The 16,379-nt window shown below is 37.2% G+C and overlaps 1 protein-coding gene across 3 annotated transcripts in view; it reads right to left on the reverse strand.

The window, feature by feature from the left end:
- Positions 1 to 16,379, reverse strand: part of TEDC1 (tubulin epsilon and delta complex 1) — a 473,641-nt gene that overhangs the window by 441,837 nt on the left and 15,425 nt on the right. For all 3 annotated transcript variants that reach the window (XM_053697856.1, XM_053697858.1, XM_053697857.1), the window contains exon 3: positions 437 to 639. In XM_053697856.1, the coding sequence (XP_053553831.1) occupies positions 437 to 639 (203 nt within the window). The remainder of the gene's footprint in view (positions 1 to 436; positions 640 to 16,379) is intronic.

The raw sequence follows: 16,379 nt of genomic DNA on the forward strand, positions 1-16,379 counted from the left end.
ACACAAAATCAGCTAATTCATATACATAAATAAGCCTTAAAAAGCAAATCTCATACATTTTATACTCTGCAGCTAGTAAAAAAGTAATTGGAAACACATTAAGGGAAAAACAATTTTATAGTATACTGTCCCTTTAAGATGACTAAGGTGTAGACCTTCCTTTTAACTCCTCTGTATATAAGTGTAGCCAATTCCAGGTAGCCTCTTACATTGTTATATTTCACTATAAAACAGAAGCAGCTACCTTATGCTTCATTTCTGGGCCGCAACACCAGTAATAAGGCAAAAAAAAAAAAAAATACACTGAAAACCTTGTTTATCCCATTTAAATATTCTTACTTTTCACAACTGCCGCCATGTAAAAGGTTTCATTTTTACAGGTGTCTGCTTCTGTCAAACGGTTTTATTTATAAAAACATTAAGGTGAATTACAAACCGTGCACACAGCTATCTCATCGCCCACTTTGACTCTGTTCATTTCCAGTATTTTCTCAAGAACTTTCATTTTGCTTAAAATCCAAGAAAAAGCCAGCAGCAGCTCCCTGCTGCCATCTGTACTGTTGTGAGGTAGATGGTAAAAGGCTGATCGCCCGTAGCCTTGGTTCCATAGTACAGATTTTACAAATCCCATTTGTTTTTCTGCAAAGAAAAAAACAATAATGTTAAGTGTCGAATTAAATACATAAAAGGTACTGTGTAACCCAGAGAAATCAATTTGAAGGGAGTGTAGTATTATAAAGTAATCAAATCTAATTCATTATACAGAAATAGTCTGATACTACAGAACATTATTTCTAAAACTGTGCTCCATGTACCCACTGCAATTATATTATTCAAAGTGAAAGTATAATTAAACAGTAAATTAACCAATGTTCTCTCCAGGACTTGTTTAATGGGGGCACCACCTGGCTAAAATGTTAGCCAATATTAAGTTAAAACTAGGCAATATTTAAAATGTCCAATGTTTATTGCACAAATTGTCATTAAATACATTTATTTTAAATTATGCAATTAATTTGTGCTTTGGATAGCAGAAAATGTTATAATTTTAAAATGTATTACACTGCCTCCACCCAGCTACGTCATAATGTGGAGACCGCTGTTAACTTAAAGGAACATTCCAGAATAAAACTAAAACACTAGCAGAAATTAACCACCTGACTGCCAGACAAAAAGCACAATCTATTCAGGCTCAGTATCAATTTAACCCCTGATTGTTTGTAGCACACTCTGATTGCAGGTCCCCCATCCTGTCATCCAGCCTCTTAGCAACAGAGCTTAAAGGGACACTGAACCCAACTTTTTTCTTTTGTAATTCAGAAAGAGCATGCAATTTTAAGCAACTTTCTAATTTACTCCTGTTATCAATTTTTCTTCGTTCTCTTGCTATCATTTGAAAAAGAAGGCATCTAAGCTTTTTTTTGGTTTCAGTACTCTGGACAGCACTTTTTTATTGGTGGATGAATTTATCCACCAATCAGCAAGGACAACCCAGGTTGTTCACCAAAAATGGGCCAGCATCTAAACTTACATTCTTGCATTTCAAATAAAGATACCAAGAGAATGAAGAAAATTTGATAATAGGAGTAAATTAGAAAGTTGCTTAAAATTTCATGCTCAATCTGAATCACAAAATAAATTTTTTGGGTACAGTGTCCCTTTAAAAGGGGAACTAGAGGAAGCCAAGAAATGGCTGCTTAACTGTGGAGCTCCAGGCAATACACGGTACATTGAGACTGCAATGAAGATATAGGGACAACAGAGAAGGTCCCCAGTCTCCACACTGTTAACCGGAACATATGAGGGGCAACTTGAGACCAAAAAAAAAGTAAACTGCGAGCGGTTACGCCAGTATATAGGGAAGAACAGAAGAAGCAGCACGGAGAGGGGAGCGCAAGATAATGGCGGAAACCCACGTGGCGCGAGTGAGACCGCGGACTGCCCGATTGCCAGCTCTGAGCAACTAACAGATGAAAGGGGCAGATAGCGGGTAAGACCGGACTAACGATGTCTAATAGAAGCCATTAGGAGAGGCATGACAGTGGAGTACAAAGGTTATAAGGTCACATAGCTGCGCCTAGATGTGAAATAGAGTGAGACTTCAGCAAGAGCCCTGAGATATCAGTCCCTCTCCGGAGGGCAAGAAAAGAATTAGCACTTACCCACAAAATAAAGCTTGGGCTCAGTGAAGTAGGCAGGAGAAAGGTACAACATATTTGAGAGCACCTAGCACAATATAAACTTCTCTACGGGAGTCAAGGCCCTTTGGATCTATAATATAGTAAAACGGCAAGCTGTGAATAGGCCCTTTTCTCCTCCCTTTATTTTTTTCTTATCAGTCAGTCAGAGTGAAAGTGCACATAAACCAAGAGGGAAGTCAATCTTACAGAAGAGGGATATTGACTTTTGCAAGTTATACAGAACGATTTAAAACATATTAAAAAGTCTGACATCAGGGAGATTTCAGCATGACATCCAAACGAAGCTCAAAAACTACATTAGGAGGAAAGCAGACAACTGCTCCCATTTTCTTCAAAACTAGCAGAGGAGACAAATCCCCAGAGCAGCAGTCATCTAGAGCAGATGAAGAGCAGGAATCCTCTGCAGGATACTCAAAAGAAACAGACAGGCTGACACCACTGACAAAAGCAGACTTAGATAACCTGGTGTCAAAACAGGACATTTCCACAAATTTTGAAAAGCTTCTTGAAAAAATGGAGATGTTGCAGAACACTGTTGCTAGCAGTCTGACAGAACTCAAACAAGAAATGGGAGAACTAGGAAACAGAGTGAACTCACTTGAAGAAAGCGGGGAAGCCTTAGCAGAAGGGTTAAATGAGATTTCAAATCACACAAGTGCCCACCAACATGATATAGATGACATCTATGACAAATTGGAAGATTTGGAAAATCGGAGTCGCAGGTGTAATATACGGCTGAAAGGAGTTCCAGAGTCGGTGGCCCCGAAAGAACTAAACTCATATTTGCTATCTTTGTTCCAAGGCATAACGGGCACCGAGGAGGCGCAGAGATTTCAAATGGAACGGGCACACAGGGCCCTACGACCCAAACCTAAGGGGGATGATCCTCCACGTGATATCATCATCAAGATGCTTAGATATCAGGAAAAAGAAGAGATCTTGGCTGCAGCACGAAGAAATCCTACCTTTAAACATCAAGGAAATGTGGTGCAGTTCTATCAAGATTTATGTACGAGGACTCTACAAAGAAGGGGTGCACTTAGACCCCTCACCACACAGCTACGGAAGGCTCAGATACCGTATAGATGGGGCTTCCCGTTTGCGCTGCAAATTACATGGGAAAACCGAATGCTAATCATCAAAGATCCGGACGAGATACCTGAAATATGCAGAAAGCTGAAGTTGGACTTACCAGCTCAACAACAGCAGCGACATTCACCCACAAGAAAGGAGGAACAGAATAGACCACCTCTTCAGAAAAGATGGGATAAAGTACCTGAGAAAAGAAGGAAGACTTGAAGCACTGAGAGTATGTTCAGAGAGGAAAACAATGAATTGAAGAAATAATGGAGTGAATAGACCTTTGGGTCTGAATTGAGCCATTTGGCGGAACTGGGGCCGCCATGGCCTGGAAGAAGACAGGTTATGAAAACAGAGACATACGCAGATCATTAGACAGATGAGTATGGTTTCTTGTTATCTAAAATGTTTTGTTTCTTGTTTACGTATTTTTTCTATACTGTGTTAGATTTGCCTTTTCTTTTTGTTGTAAAGTGATAAGTACAGACTATATGAAGGACACAACAAAGACTCTAACAACTTCATGATAATGGTCAAAAGACAATTTTGAACAAGTATAAGGGAAACAGGACACAGTCACATTGAGGCAAACAAACGGTTCAATAGGAGAAGTGTCCTGTTACAAAAATGTCTGGGGTTCCTGTATTTAAATATTTATCACAGTCTTAAATGTTATTAAGAATATATGACGAGTTAACTATATTGCCTGTTTGGTTACTATGAGGCAAATTTTGGCTGAAAATGTGAAATGTACAGTTTATTTGTTTTGTTATTGTTGGTTGCTTAATGTTTTTAACCAGGAGGTGCCAGTTACGTTTAGAAAAGGAGGGAATGATATAAAATGGGAGGAAGATAGGGTTGGGAAAACAGACTATAGCGAGAAGCGTGATCTCTACTATTTAGCAGACACTGAGCTGAGAAGGGAAGAAATAGAATTAGGAGGAAGCTGGGGAAAGTATATTAATGCCACATAATTTGATTCTCCTCTCGCACAACGCGAGAGGCCTTAATACAGACATCAAAAGAAAGACCGCAATGTCTCAATACCTGAAAACAAACGCTAAGATTATATTTCTGCAAGAGACACATTTTGTGAAAGACAATATTCCAGGGTTCTGGTCACATCATTTCCCATTACATTATCATGCCACAACAGAGTCTAAGAAAAGAGGAGTATCAATCTTGATACATAGATCACTAGATTTTGTGCTGGAGAGGGTAACAAGAGATAAGAATGGGAGGTACGTAATAGTCCAGGGTACGTTGCAAGGCACGAAAGTCACACTGTGTAATGTATACGCCCCCAACGAGTCTCAGAACTTATTCTTTAAGGAATTGTCTACACTACTCACTCATTGGGAAAAAAACAGACTAATTGTAGCCGGGGACTTTAATGTTAATATGACCTCTTTTAATGGCTCTGAGACTTTGAAAACAACAAGTAAACAACATAGACACAACAGCATAGTTAAATCAGTTCGCAGTTCGTTGGAGGAACATGGGTTAGTGGATTCATGGGAGGCTTTGGGTAACACAGAGCGGGAATATACCTATTACTCACCAGCACACAAGACCTACACAATTCTCGACTACATTTACATCAGCCAAATTCTAGCACCAAACTTAGTGACTACGAACACGCAGACTTGTGTCTGGTCAGACCACTCACTTATCTTTCTAGAACTTACGGGCCTCATAAACTTTGCTAGACAGCGATCTTGGACATACAACCCGACTTTACTGAAAAACCCTGAAATACATGGTAGGATTCAAAAGGCATTGAAGGAATATTGGGAAGTAAATTTAGGTTCCGTAGATAATCCGCTGACGATATGGGCAGCCCATAAATCAGTATTAAGAGGGTTGCTAATAAAGGAAAAATCACTGAGAAATAAACAAACAACAGCACAAGCTAGAGCACTACAAGGGGAGGTGGAACAACTCGAGAGAGAACACCAGCGCACGCTATCAGGGAAAACATATAAAACTTTAGTAGACAAGAGAAAGGAGTTAGCTAAATTACTGAACGATACATCAATTAGAGCTGCTTTGAGGCTGAAGGCCCACTATTTTGTGTATGCTAATAAGCCAGACAGATATCTGGCGAGTAAGTTAAGGGAAAACAATAAGTTTTTTTCCATCCCCAAGTTAGTAACATCAAAAGGAGAAATCACCTCGAACCCACAGGAGATATCAGATAGCTTTGCCCGCTACTATGCACAATTATACGATGGGAAGAAAGTAAGAACAGGAAACATAGATAACCAAATTTCTAAATTTTTAGATAGAGCGAATTTGAGAACGCTATCGAGTGAGGACTTGGAAAGCCTTAACTCAAAAATAACAAATAACGAAGTACTGGGGGTAATTAAAGACTTAAAAATAGGTAAGGCGGCAGGCCCCGACGGGTTAACGGGTGAATATTACAAACTTTTTAAGAAGGAACTGATACCCCACATAACCAATCTCTGCAATGGGATTATGGAGGGGTGGGATATACCTAGAGAAATGCTTCAGGCAAAAATTATTGTGATACCAAAGAGCGGGAAGAATACAAAACTTTGCCAAAACTATAGACCCATATCCCTAATTAATCATGATATAAAAATTTTTGCTAAAGTTATGGCAAACAGATTAAAGCGAATTTTACCCTCCCTGGTCCATCAGGACCAGGTGGGGTTCGTACAAGACAGAGAGGCGCCAGATAATGTTAGGAGAACGCTTTCTTTGCTAGACTATGTGAAGGTAAAGGGGATTCCAGCTCTATTCCTGTCGCTCGACGCAGAAAAGGCGTTCGACAGGGTGGACTGGAATTTCATGTTTAAGGTGTTATCGGCCATGGGTTTCAGTGGAGCTATTATGCAGGCGCTAGGTAGCATATATTCAAAACCGACGGCAGTGGTGGGGGCGGCGGGATACTTATCAAAGCAAATAGACATTCTGAATGGAACAAGGCAGGGATGCCCGCTGTCGCCACTGATATTCGCGATATGTATTGAGCCTTTGGCTGCGTGTATAAGGAACTCGGGAGATATTGCGGGGGTAAAAATAGGGACTTCTGAATATAAGACTATGCTATTTGCGGATGATGTACTGTTGACAATCACTAGGCCACTGAGTTCGCTGCCACACCTCTATCAAACTTTACATGAATACTCAGAGATTTCTGGCTACAAATTAAATTCGGATAAATGTGAGGCACTAGCAGTTAACTTACCTCCTCATACTAAAAAAATGATCGAGCTGAATTTTGAATTCGCTTGGGCTAAGAGCTCTATCACTTACCTAGGAATAAAGATAGGCGAAAACTTGTCAGATTTGTATAAGTTAAATTATGTCCCGGTTTATAAAGCTATTAGAGCGGATCTCAGGAAATGGAGAAAAAGTAACTTCTCATGGTATGGGAGATTAATGTCTATTAAAATGAATGTCCTACCCAGATTAATGTACTTGTTCAGAGCGGTTCCGACCAGTATCCCCTTACCGGAACTGGAGGCACTACAAACGGATCTTTTGAAATATTTGAGAGGAGCAGGGAGACCTAGAATAGCATCCCAACTACTACAATTGCACAGACAGGCAGGAGGTGTGGGGGTTCCAAATTTAGTGGAATATTATCAGGCCGCGAGGCTGGCACAGACGGTTGTATTAAGCAAACAGGATAGTGGATTGATATGGTCACAAATAGAATCAGAGATAACAAGTAGTTCGAGAGCAGCGGACATTATCTGGGATTCAGAGGTAATAATTAACCGGGAGACCTATAGGTCGCCAATAACAATAGAGGCATTCAAGTTATGGAATAGGACCGCGAAAAGACTGCGATTATGCAACCCAGAATCAACGGCGAGACCTGTCAGGTTTCTATTGCCACAAGATATAAGAAAAATAGTAGACAAATGGGCGAATAAAGGGTTATACAGGGTGGCTGACTTCTTGCTGGGGTCCGCGGTGATTACGTTCAACCAAATTAGAGATCAAATAGAACCGGAACGGTTACATTGGTTTGTGTATTTACAGGTTAGGTCAGCAATAGTAACATACATGTCGCACAAACAGGAACAACGCCCTACAGAACTTGAAAGAATGATAATAAAGGCAGATAGAGGGAAAAAGCTGATATCTCGAATCTACGTCTTAATTCAAAAGACTAAACACGGGTCCAAATTAGAAGTGACTGAGAGATGGGAAAGGGACACACTAGAAACTTGGGAGACAGAGGACTGGAACGAGTTGTCGTTGAATTCATACAGGGGTCTGATAAGTGCAGACATGAGAGAAAATTGTATAAAAGTAATGTACAGATGGTACCTGACACCAGTAAGGACGGCCCATTATTCTATAACGCACAACGACAACTGCTATAGAGGTTGCCAAGAAAAGGGCACATTTAAACATATGTGGTGGGAATGTCAGGAAGTCCAAACACTATGGGGTAGACTCTCAGAACTGATAAGTACACTGCTAGAAGAGAGAGTGACCCTAACAATGTCACAAGCGTTACTTCATAAAAAAGTGACACCCTTTAACACAACAATTAATAAATTCATCAAAATTCTTTGCACATGTCTGAGAATCTGTATAGCACGCCACTGGAAATTAGGGGTACCCTCATGGCAAGAGGTGATGGGGAAAATTACAGAGACGTACACTCTGTCAGAACTAGCCGCTTGGTCACAGGGACAGCCAGAGCAGTTTAATAAGATTTGGTTTTACTGGATATTGAGGTCGGAGCACCATCAGAGACAAGCAGAAATAAGTTAGCAGCAGAAATGTTAAGAATAGGAGAAGTCTATTTAGGTCGGATAGTGGTAACTAACCCAGGATGAAACTAACACGGAAAAAGTAGAAGATAGGTACATACTGAGATATAATTTGAAGGTATTTAGCTTTTAGTTCAGAAAACATGGCACCTCTTGGAGGGGGGGAGGGGGCGGGTAATAGTTGGGGGAAAGGGATTACAGGGTTAGGCATCACTTGAATACAATATGAGTACAAAATGTTATGGTTTAAGAAAAGGCTAAAGAACATATTAGTGTATAATGTTAGGAGGTAACATCATATGTAAACTTTAATATGTTTGATGTGGAATGCTAACTCTCAGAAGACACTTGTACAATTATAAAATTGAAAATGATGCTGTTTATGTTTACCTATATAAAAATTAATAAAAATTATTTCAACATAAAAGGGGAACTAACATGAAAGGAAGTAAAATAACGCTGGGCCTTGCAACAGTGGGCCAAAGGTTCAGCTAGGTGGGAATGGCAAGGTTCTGTGACAGTGTCTGCTACAAAGGGGAAGGGAGCAGCAGTGAAGATTCAGACCTTGTCAGACTGAGCAAAACTAGGCATTTACAGGCTCACATTTTTTTTTAGGTGGCAAGACACTTGGTATTTGGCAAGATTTAAGCTTGATTACTTGTGTATGTGTTTCTCGAAATAAAGGGATTAACCACTATGAATGTGTTACTTACTTAATATTTGCGCTCCACTCGTGACACCAGCGCACACAAATGTGCGCTGATATAGGTAAATCGCAATGCGAACGCAACCTCACATTCGCATTGCTGGGAAGCTTTGCGCTCATGCAAATGCACTTCCATAGGCTCCAATGGGAGCCTCATTCTGATGCCGTCATACACGGCACCGAATCTAGCGCAGCAAAGGGGGTAAGTCACACAGCGATGGGCAGAACATTTAAGATATATATGTATATGCGTATATACAAATATGAACACAAATATACATGTATATAAGCATATACATATATATATTTACAGTTTTAACACAGTCCCCATAGAACGCAATGTAAAGGCACTTTTAAGTGCCGGGTTTTTTCTAACAAACCACACCCGCTCACTTTAACAGCTTATTTTTAAAAAAAAATAAAGATTTTTTTTTTTTTATTAAGGCACACTACACTTTGGGGACATTTTTTTTAATTAACCAGATGTCAGACCTCTGGTTAATTTATGGGTGCACATTAAATTAGCACTCCACTTGTAATCTAGTGAGGTTAAATCACTGCTGCATATACAGGTATGCTATTCCCAGTCTTAAATTCCTGATTGATTGTATGTGTTTCTGGCAATCAAGGGTTTTCGGTTACTGCTGCATGTATGATTCTATCATTGGTTAAACCTCTTTAGTGCATGTTTTGCTGAAGGCTAAAGGGATTAATTAGAGTTTTGCACTTGTTTCTGGCATCCAAGGAGTTACTTCATAGTTTTGTGTGTTACTGGTAATTAAAAGTTAAATTACTGTTCAAATCAAAGGACAACAGCTTCCCATTTTATAATCCTTTTCCATCCTTAAAAGACAGACTACCTGCTTCAAAAAAAAAAAAAAAAAAAAAAGCGCCCTGCTTCTCATACATTTATCAAATCTTACCTTTCTTCTTATATAAATCTCTACAGTTTTAGGGGAAATAAACAATGTTCTGAAAGAAAAAACTAATTATTTCACAGCAGTCACAAAACTTGGAGCATCACTGTGTGTTCTGACTTATCTAAATAAAATGATGAACTCAACATATGTCTAAGCCTATTGGCTGGCCAAAAACATTTCAGCTCTCTAGTAATGATTACCCAGGGCTTGGTAACTCAATAGAGCCACAGCTTCAAGGCATCTAAAGTCAAAGTAGTTATGGGGGGCGGAGCTAGCTCAGAAGCCAAGCGGTCGTACTTTTCTACAGCTCCTGAGATACCTACATATAACTTGTACTACTTTAGAGGAGTCCTAGATGGAAACGAGAGCTCCAATATCTTCATGCTGCTCTCGGCAGTGAAGACACCGTGGTGGCCATCTTTAGACACGTGTGAGCGCATCGGCTCACGAGTTAAGGAGCTGACTGCAGCTTGTGCAGGGAGGACAACTCTGCCCCAGGCAGCGACATAGAGCCGCTTGTACAGGCTGAACAATTACACCTGCTCAGGCCATATGTCCAGATTCCTGTGCAAGACAATATAAAGCATTTTGATTGAGGCCTATATCCTGGACCCGGCCAGAGGGGAGACACTAAGGCAATGACACCTTACTCATCAGACCACATGTACATCTGGGGACACCTGCAAATCTAAGATATTAGCAGGGGAAAGCGGAACAGTATCCACCATAGGAGACCTCATTACTCTCTACTGCAATATAATAGCGACAGCAAGAGACGATCATGAATACAGTGTGAGTTCATACACAGTATAGTTCATACACACTTTAAAATAGACTCAGCAAGTGCTCCTGCTTGGGATATAGTGTCAAGGTATATGTAAAGATTAATATATATTATTATATATTTGGCTATTTATGTCAAGGTATATGTAAAGATTAATATATATATATATATATATATATATATATATATATATTTGGCTAATCAGTACCAAATGATTCATTCATTCAGAAAAATTGACTTGAAACCCATATTCAGTCCTCCCCCATTCAGTATGCAAAGTTAAAAGGAATCCAAGTGAGGACAATAAAACATTTGGTTTACTTAACTTTAACAACCATTTCAAAAGGCCATATGTCACTACCTGGAAATATATGATAAAATCTCCTACTCCTTACAACGTTGCCTGGTAGTCTAGCATAGGTGACATATTTTGTGGGAAAGTAACCATTTACATTTCGATGCAAATTGATCCCTGCTGTGTAATTGAAGCAATGAAAGTTGACCAGCAAAGACACATGTTATAGTGTAACTACATGAATTCAGATTTTTTTTTTTATACAGCCTGAAAACTTAAATAACTATATAACAATCTATAATCTGCTGGATTTTTGTATAATTTTAAACACTGCATAGAAATGAATGTGTGTATGTATATATATATATTTTGGAAGCATAGAATGTTTTAGGATTTAAAATGGCATTCTAACAATTATCTCTTTCATTCCAGGCATCTAAGAAGTACATATCTAATTGATATTTTAAATGATATCCTGAGTATTTTATCCTCTCAAAGAGAGATATACAGATATGAAATATTAATCTGCATGGAATAATAACCTCTGTATCTCTATATTTTTCAGACATATAATAACAAGATGTCCTATGAATATGGACCATAGACAAGATTCATGCATTCAGGATTTATTAGAAATATGAAATATATTATATTCATGTTGGGATGCAGTGCAGTACTGAATATGAAATACGCTATGGTTTTTATATAAATGCCAGGATACTGAAGACTATTTTAAATGGATTTTAAGCTAATAGTTAGCAGTATAAATTACTCTGATGTAATATGATATTAAAAAGAATACTGATGTTTCATATTACAATACAGGTGGCCCTCGTTTTACAACGGTTCAATTTACACCGTTTCAGAATAACAACCTTTTTTTCCAGTCATGTGACTGCTATTGAAAAGCATTGAGAAGCAGTGCATTTATTAAAATAGCCATTAGGTGGAGCTGTCCGCTTGTGTTGCAGCAAAGCCAAGCAAGCTGAAATTAATCAGTTTAACCAGACCTGAGCTATCGAGCAGATTTCAAAGGAACAAGATCTTCCTGTCTATAAATCAGTCCAGATGGGAATGCATAGAAAGAACTGTTTCAGAAAAATGCAAGTAAAGTCTGTGTTGTGTGATTATTTTATTAGGTTTATAATGCTGTTTAGCAAATGTTTTTGTTCATTTAACTTAGTGTAATTATATATTGTGTGTTGTGTGATTATTTTATTAGGTTTATACTGCTGTTTAGCATTTAAAGTCTTCATTTCAAAGCTTTAAAAATAATGTATTAGGTGTTACTTATGACAATTTTGAGAGGGGCCTGGAACCTATCTCCCTCACTTCCCATTGACTTACATTATAAACTGGGTTTTAATTTACAACGGTTTCAATTTACAACCATTCCTTCTGGAACCTAACCCCGGCGTAAACTGAGGGCTACCTGTAATCAGAAGGAATAATGTGACATAGTACAATACATTTAAAAATGTAAAATTATTAAAGTAAAGAAATTATGGCATTTATTACACATTTTAAAGAAATATTTTTAAATGTTAGAAATGATTAAATGAATCTGTTTGTCTGCTGCCCCCCGATGGCCAAGGTCCAGTATCACAGCCAGAAGGCTTTGGCTGTTAAAAATGAAATTTTCTAGGGCCAATCAGAGAGATACTTCCCAGATAACCAATCCGAGACAAGCTTCCGTTGTGCGTTCCCAATCTCACCAACGATGGTACTGATCAAAAAAGGGGAGGGTGATATCAGATGATTTAACCCCAAGCATAGAGAGAGAAAAAAAAAGAAGGAGGCTGCTCGCTAACTCTTGCTAACTGTGGCTGGTAAACTGTTTTGCTGAAACCCTGGACGAATAACTGCTGCAGTTATTATAAGCAAACAGCTACTTTTATTCTCCATATGCAACAATACTCCAATTTTGGTATTCTGAGGTGAGATTGGACTGGTTGAGAAATATTGGATATCGATTTGTTTATCTGGGTAAAGTATAAAAAGATTGCTAATTACAGATAATACTTTAAAACAAAATATATGCATAGTCACTGCAGTTAAACTACAACTGAAAGATTTAAAGAGCATATTTATATTTTAGAATTATATTCATAGTCCTGTGTAATTTTAAGCTTGCCTTTTTATATGCAAAATATTTAAAATAAACATGCATTGTTGCTGTATGTAGTAGACTTAAAGAAATAAATTGTATTATAACCTTGTATTCATAGCCTGTGTAGTTTAAACTAACTGTTCACATATAGAATATATATATATATATATATATATATATATATATATATATATATAATATATCTCTGGTATTTCAATTAAAGTGTATATTGTCCTATTGTTTAACTTAGCACTGTTGATTGTACCAGTTTGAATGTTAGTAGCTAAATATCTTCGAATCTCATTGCGTTAATTGAATGAAAGGCTATTGTGAATAAGGCTAGTTTTAAAGGTAAACTTTTATGAACTTTGCATAGCATATTTTAATAGTTTTAAACGTGTATAGTATTGACTCATACTCTGGTTCCTACAAATATATTTCAAAGTGTTTATAGATATTAACTAATAAAAAGAATTCAGGAATTTATATTCATTTTATGGTTTCTAGTATATGCATATTGATTGAGGGTTTATTTTAAAGAATAATTATAATTATTAAATATATTGTGTTATAACCCGGCCATATACTGACAATAGTGAATGTTAAAGCTACAAACCCAAATAGGTTTAGCAGAGATAAAGAAGTAGTTACGTATTTCAGATCCCAAACCCCTAGAAATCAGAAGATCTTATATACCGTTCCAGAGGAAGAAACGGTTCTCACTATGCAACGAGACCCCATCTCCAAAAAACTGGTCTGGATGCAACCCCAGAACTGTACCCAAGCTGCGAGAACATGTATGAGAAATAATGTCTCACTACTCTCAAAAAACATGGCGGCCTGCCTATGACCTTAGATGGCGACGATCCTACAAGCCATTATCTGCCCCTAAGACTGCAGTTCTCATGTGTCACTGTCTACTATTAAACCCACAGGTCGGATGGACTGAGAGGGGGAGTAGGATAGAATGGGTTTTATGCTCTGGACTTTCCCAGCCCTCTGTTAGATATTAAAATGGGGTATATATTTTATAATGCATACCATATATACAGTGGGGTTATTCAATGTTTATAGTTAAATGTTATACTGACTGAAGTTAATGCCTAGTTTTGTGTCTTAGTCCCAATGAGATCTCCTAAATCAGCTAACAGCTATATTGTTCAGTTTAGTTTTAACACTACACTAACACCTAATACCAGCAACTTATTAGTATATATTATCATAGCTTTTGCGAAGAGACATGTTAGCACCTTGTAGACCATATAGTCAGACTACCTGCGGCCGAGATAGTCATATATGATCATATAGTAATATATACATCCCCATATACTCGTGCATGTCCCAGACAAAGCTACATTAAATTTCTATAAGCCACATATGCTACATCCCAGGCAGCATAGAATCTACTCAAGCTGCATAAGCAGTTCAAATACTAAGTTGCTATTTCAAGCTATAGTTGAATTGTGTTTTTTTTTTTTAACGCCTTCTTAGCTGGGGAGTATTAAGTCCATTTTGTTATACACTTTATCAACACACCCTATAAGTTATAAGTTCTTTTTAATGTGCACTCACTATAGAAGAAAACCTGAAAAAATCATTTTGTCTCTCTCTATCCGTGGTCCCCACAAGATAAGTGGTACTACTCTTCAGGATATAGCAGTGGTTAAATCCTTGTAGCGAACCTTTTCAATCTAATTTTAGTCAGATGATATATGGGTATATAGGTTCGTCTTATATTTGAAACTCCTTAGGGCTCTCTACACATGCTACAAGACAATCTCTCCTTGGGGTCCATACTCTCATATGACACCACATAGCTTGTGGCATTTATTACTTACTTTATATAAATGTACTGGATTATATTATGTATATATATATATATATATATATATATATATATATATATATAAATATAAATATATATATATATATATATATATATACTCTCATATGACTCTCATATGACACCACATAGCTTGTGGCATTTATCACTTACTTTATATAAATTTACTGGATTATATTATGCTTTTATATATATATATATATATATATATATATATATATATATATATATATATATATATATATATATATATATATATATATATATATATATATATATATATATATATATATAGATATATATATATATATAGATATATATATATATATAGATATATATATATATATATATATATATATATATATATATATATATATATATATACACACACACACATACATACATACATACATACATACATATATATATATACGGAGGTTTCAGAATTAATATAATATGCTAGCTTACAGCTAGATACTACAAGCATAGGACCTCCCCCCATTAAAGTTTACTGAAGTAAACAAAAGGAAAAGATATCCCTCGGGCCTATCCCCTCAAATTACTATTTTAGAGGTTTTATGAAAAGTTTTTAATAACAGTCCCTTTTCCCCCCTATATATTCTCACATAACACTCTCTGTGACGACCAAGGTTCACTAACCTTGCGCCAGTCACTTGTTTGGCACAAAAAGGGTTATCAGACTCATTCTACTATCACTAATGTATCATAATCTAGCCACACCAGGCAAGCTTGTGATTTAGTTCAGTGGGTGCAAGGGTTAACAACACTCTCTAGTCTGTACTAGACTGAAAAGAAATGCCCAAAACTCCCCTTTAATGCCACCCACACTAAACTAACTACAATATCTAAGCTGTCACCACTTACGATTTATTAAAGGGAAAATCCTAAGAAAAAACCCAGACTTACACATTAACTCTCAGAATACAATTTAGCAGAAAATAACCTAAAATATACAGTTCTAATACTCCAGTCCTTTCAGTAACATGGCTCAATTATTAGACAAAGGCCAAAGCTTAATAAAGGAATTATTTAGTATGCCAAAAATATTATGCACAATGCATTATTAATAAAAAGTTATTACAAATAAAATTACACACAGCAAACAGGGTAAAATAAAATGAAGAAAATAACAGACCTAAAACTTTCCTAGCTTATAAGTCTGCCCCAGGGAGATGGGCAAGAGAAGATGGTCACTCACGCTGTAGCATTTTACATGTTGAAACATCAAACTTTATACAATTTTCAAGAGATCAGGTTGCTTCCCAACCCTTTTCGCAGGGGCTAGGAAACCCCCTACCTTTTACGACCTCCAATAAACTCTAAGTCTTTGCCTGAACTTATAGAACACATTATAATATATGCTAGGTAACTCTATTTTCATATAAGCAGGTAGGCAATCTTTTGGTTTCATTGTGCAAATCAGTTTGATATCAAATATGACAGGGTTGTCATATTTACCTTCATTTACTGTCATAATATGTTTTAAACATTATACTACATGAAACCCATGTCCCTTTATTGACCTTATCAGTTTCTGTGCAGAGGCACTGTTCTGTATCATGCCCTCTGCTGACAGTTTGAGCCATAAAGGTCTGTTCCTGTATACTACACAGGATTTATGAGTCTCCTGGCACTTCAAAGAAAACACAAACACAC

Source organism: Bombina bombina, chromosome 1 (genome assembly GCF_027579735.1).
Source record: "Bombina bombina isolate aBomBom1 chromosome 1, aBomBom1.pri, whole genome shotgun sequence".
Lineage (NCBI taxonomy): Eukaryota > Metazoa > Chordata > Amphibia > Anura > Bombinatoridae > Bombina > Bombina bombina.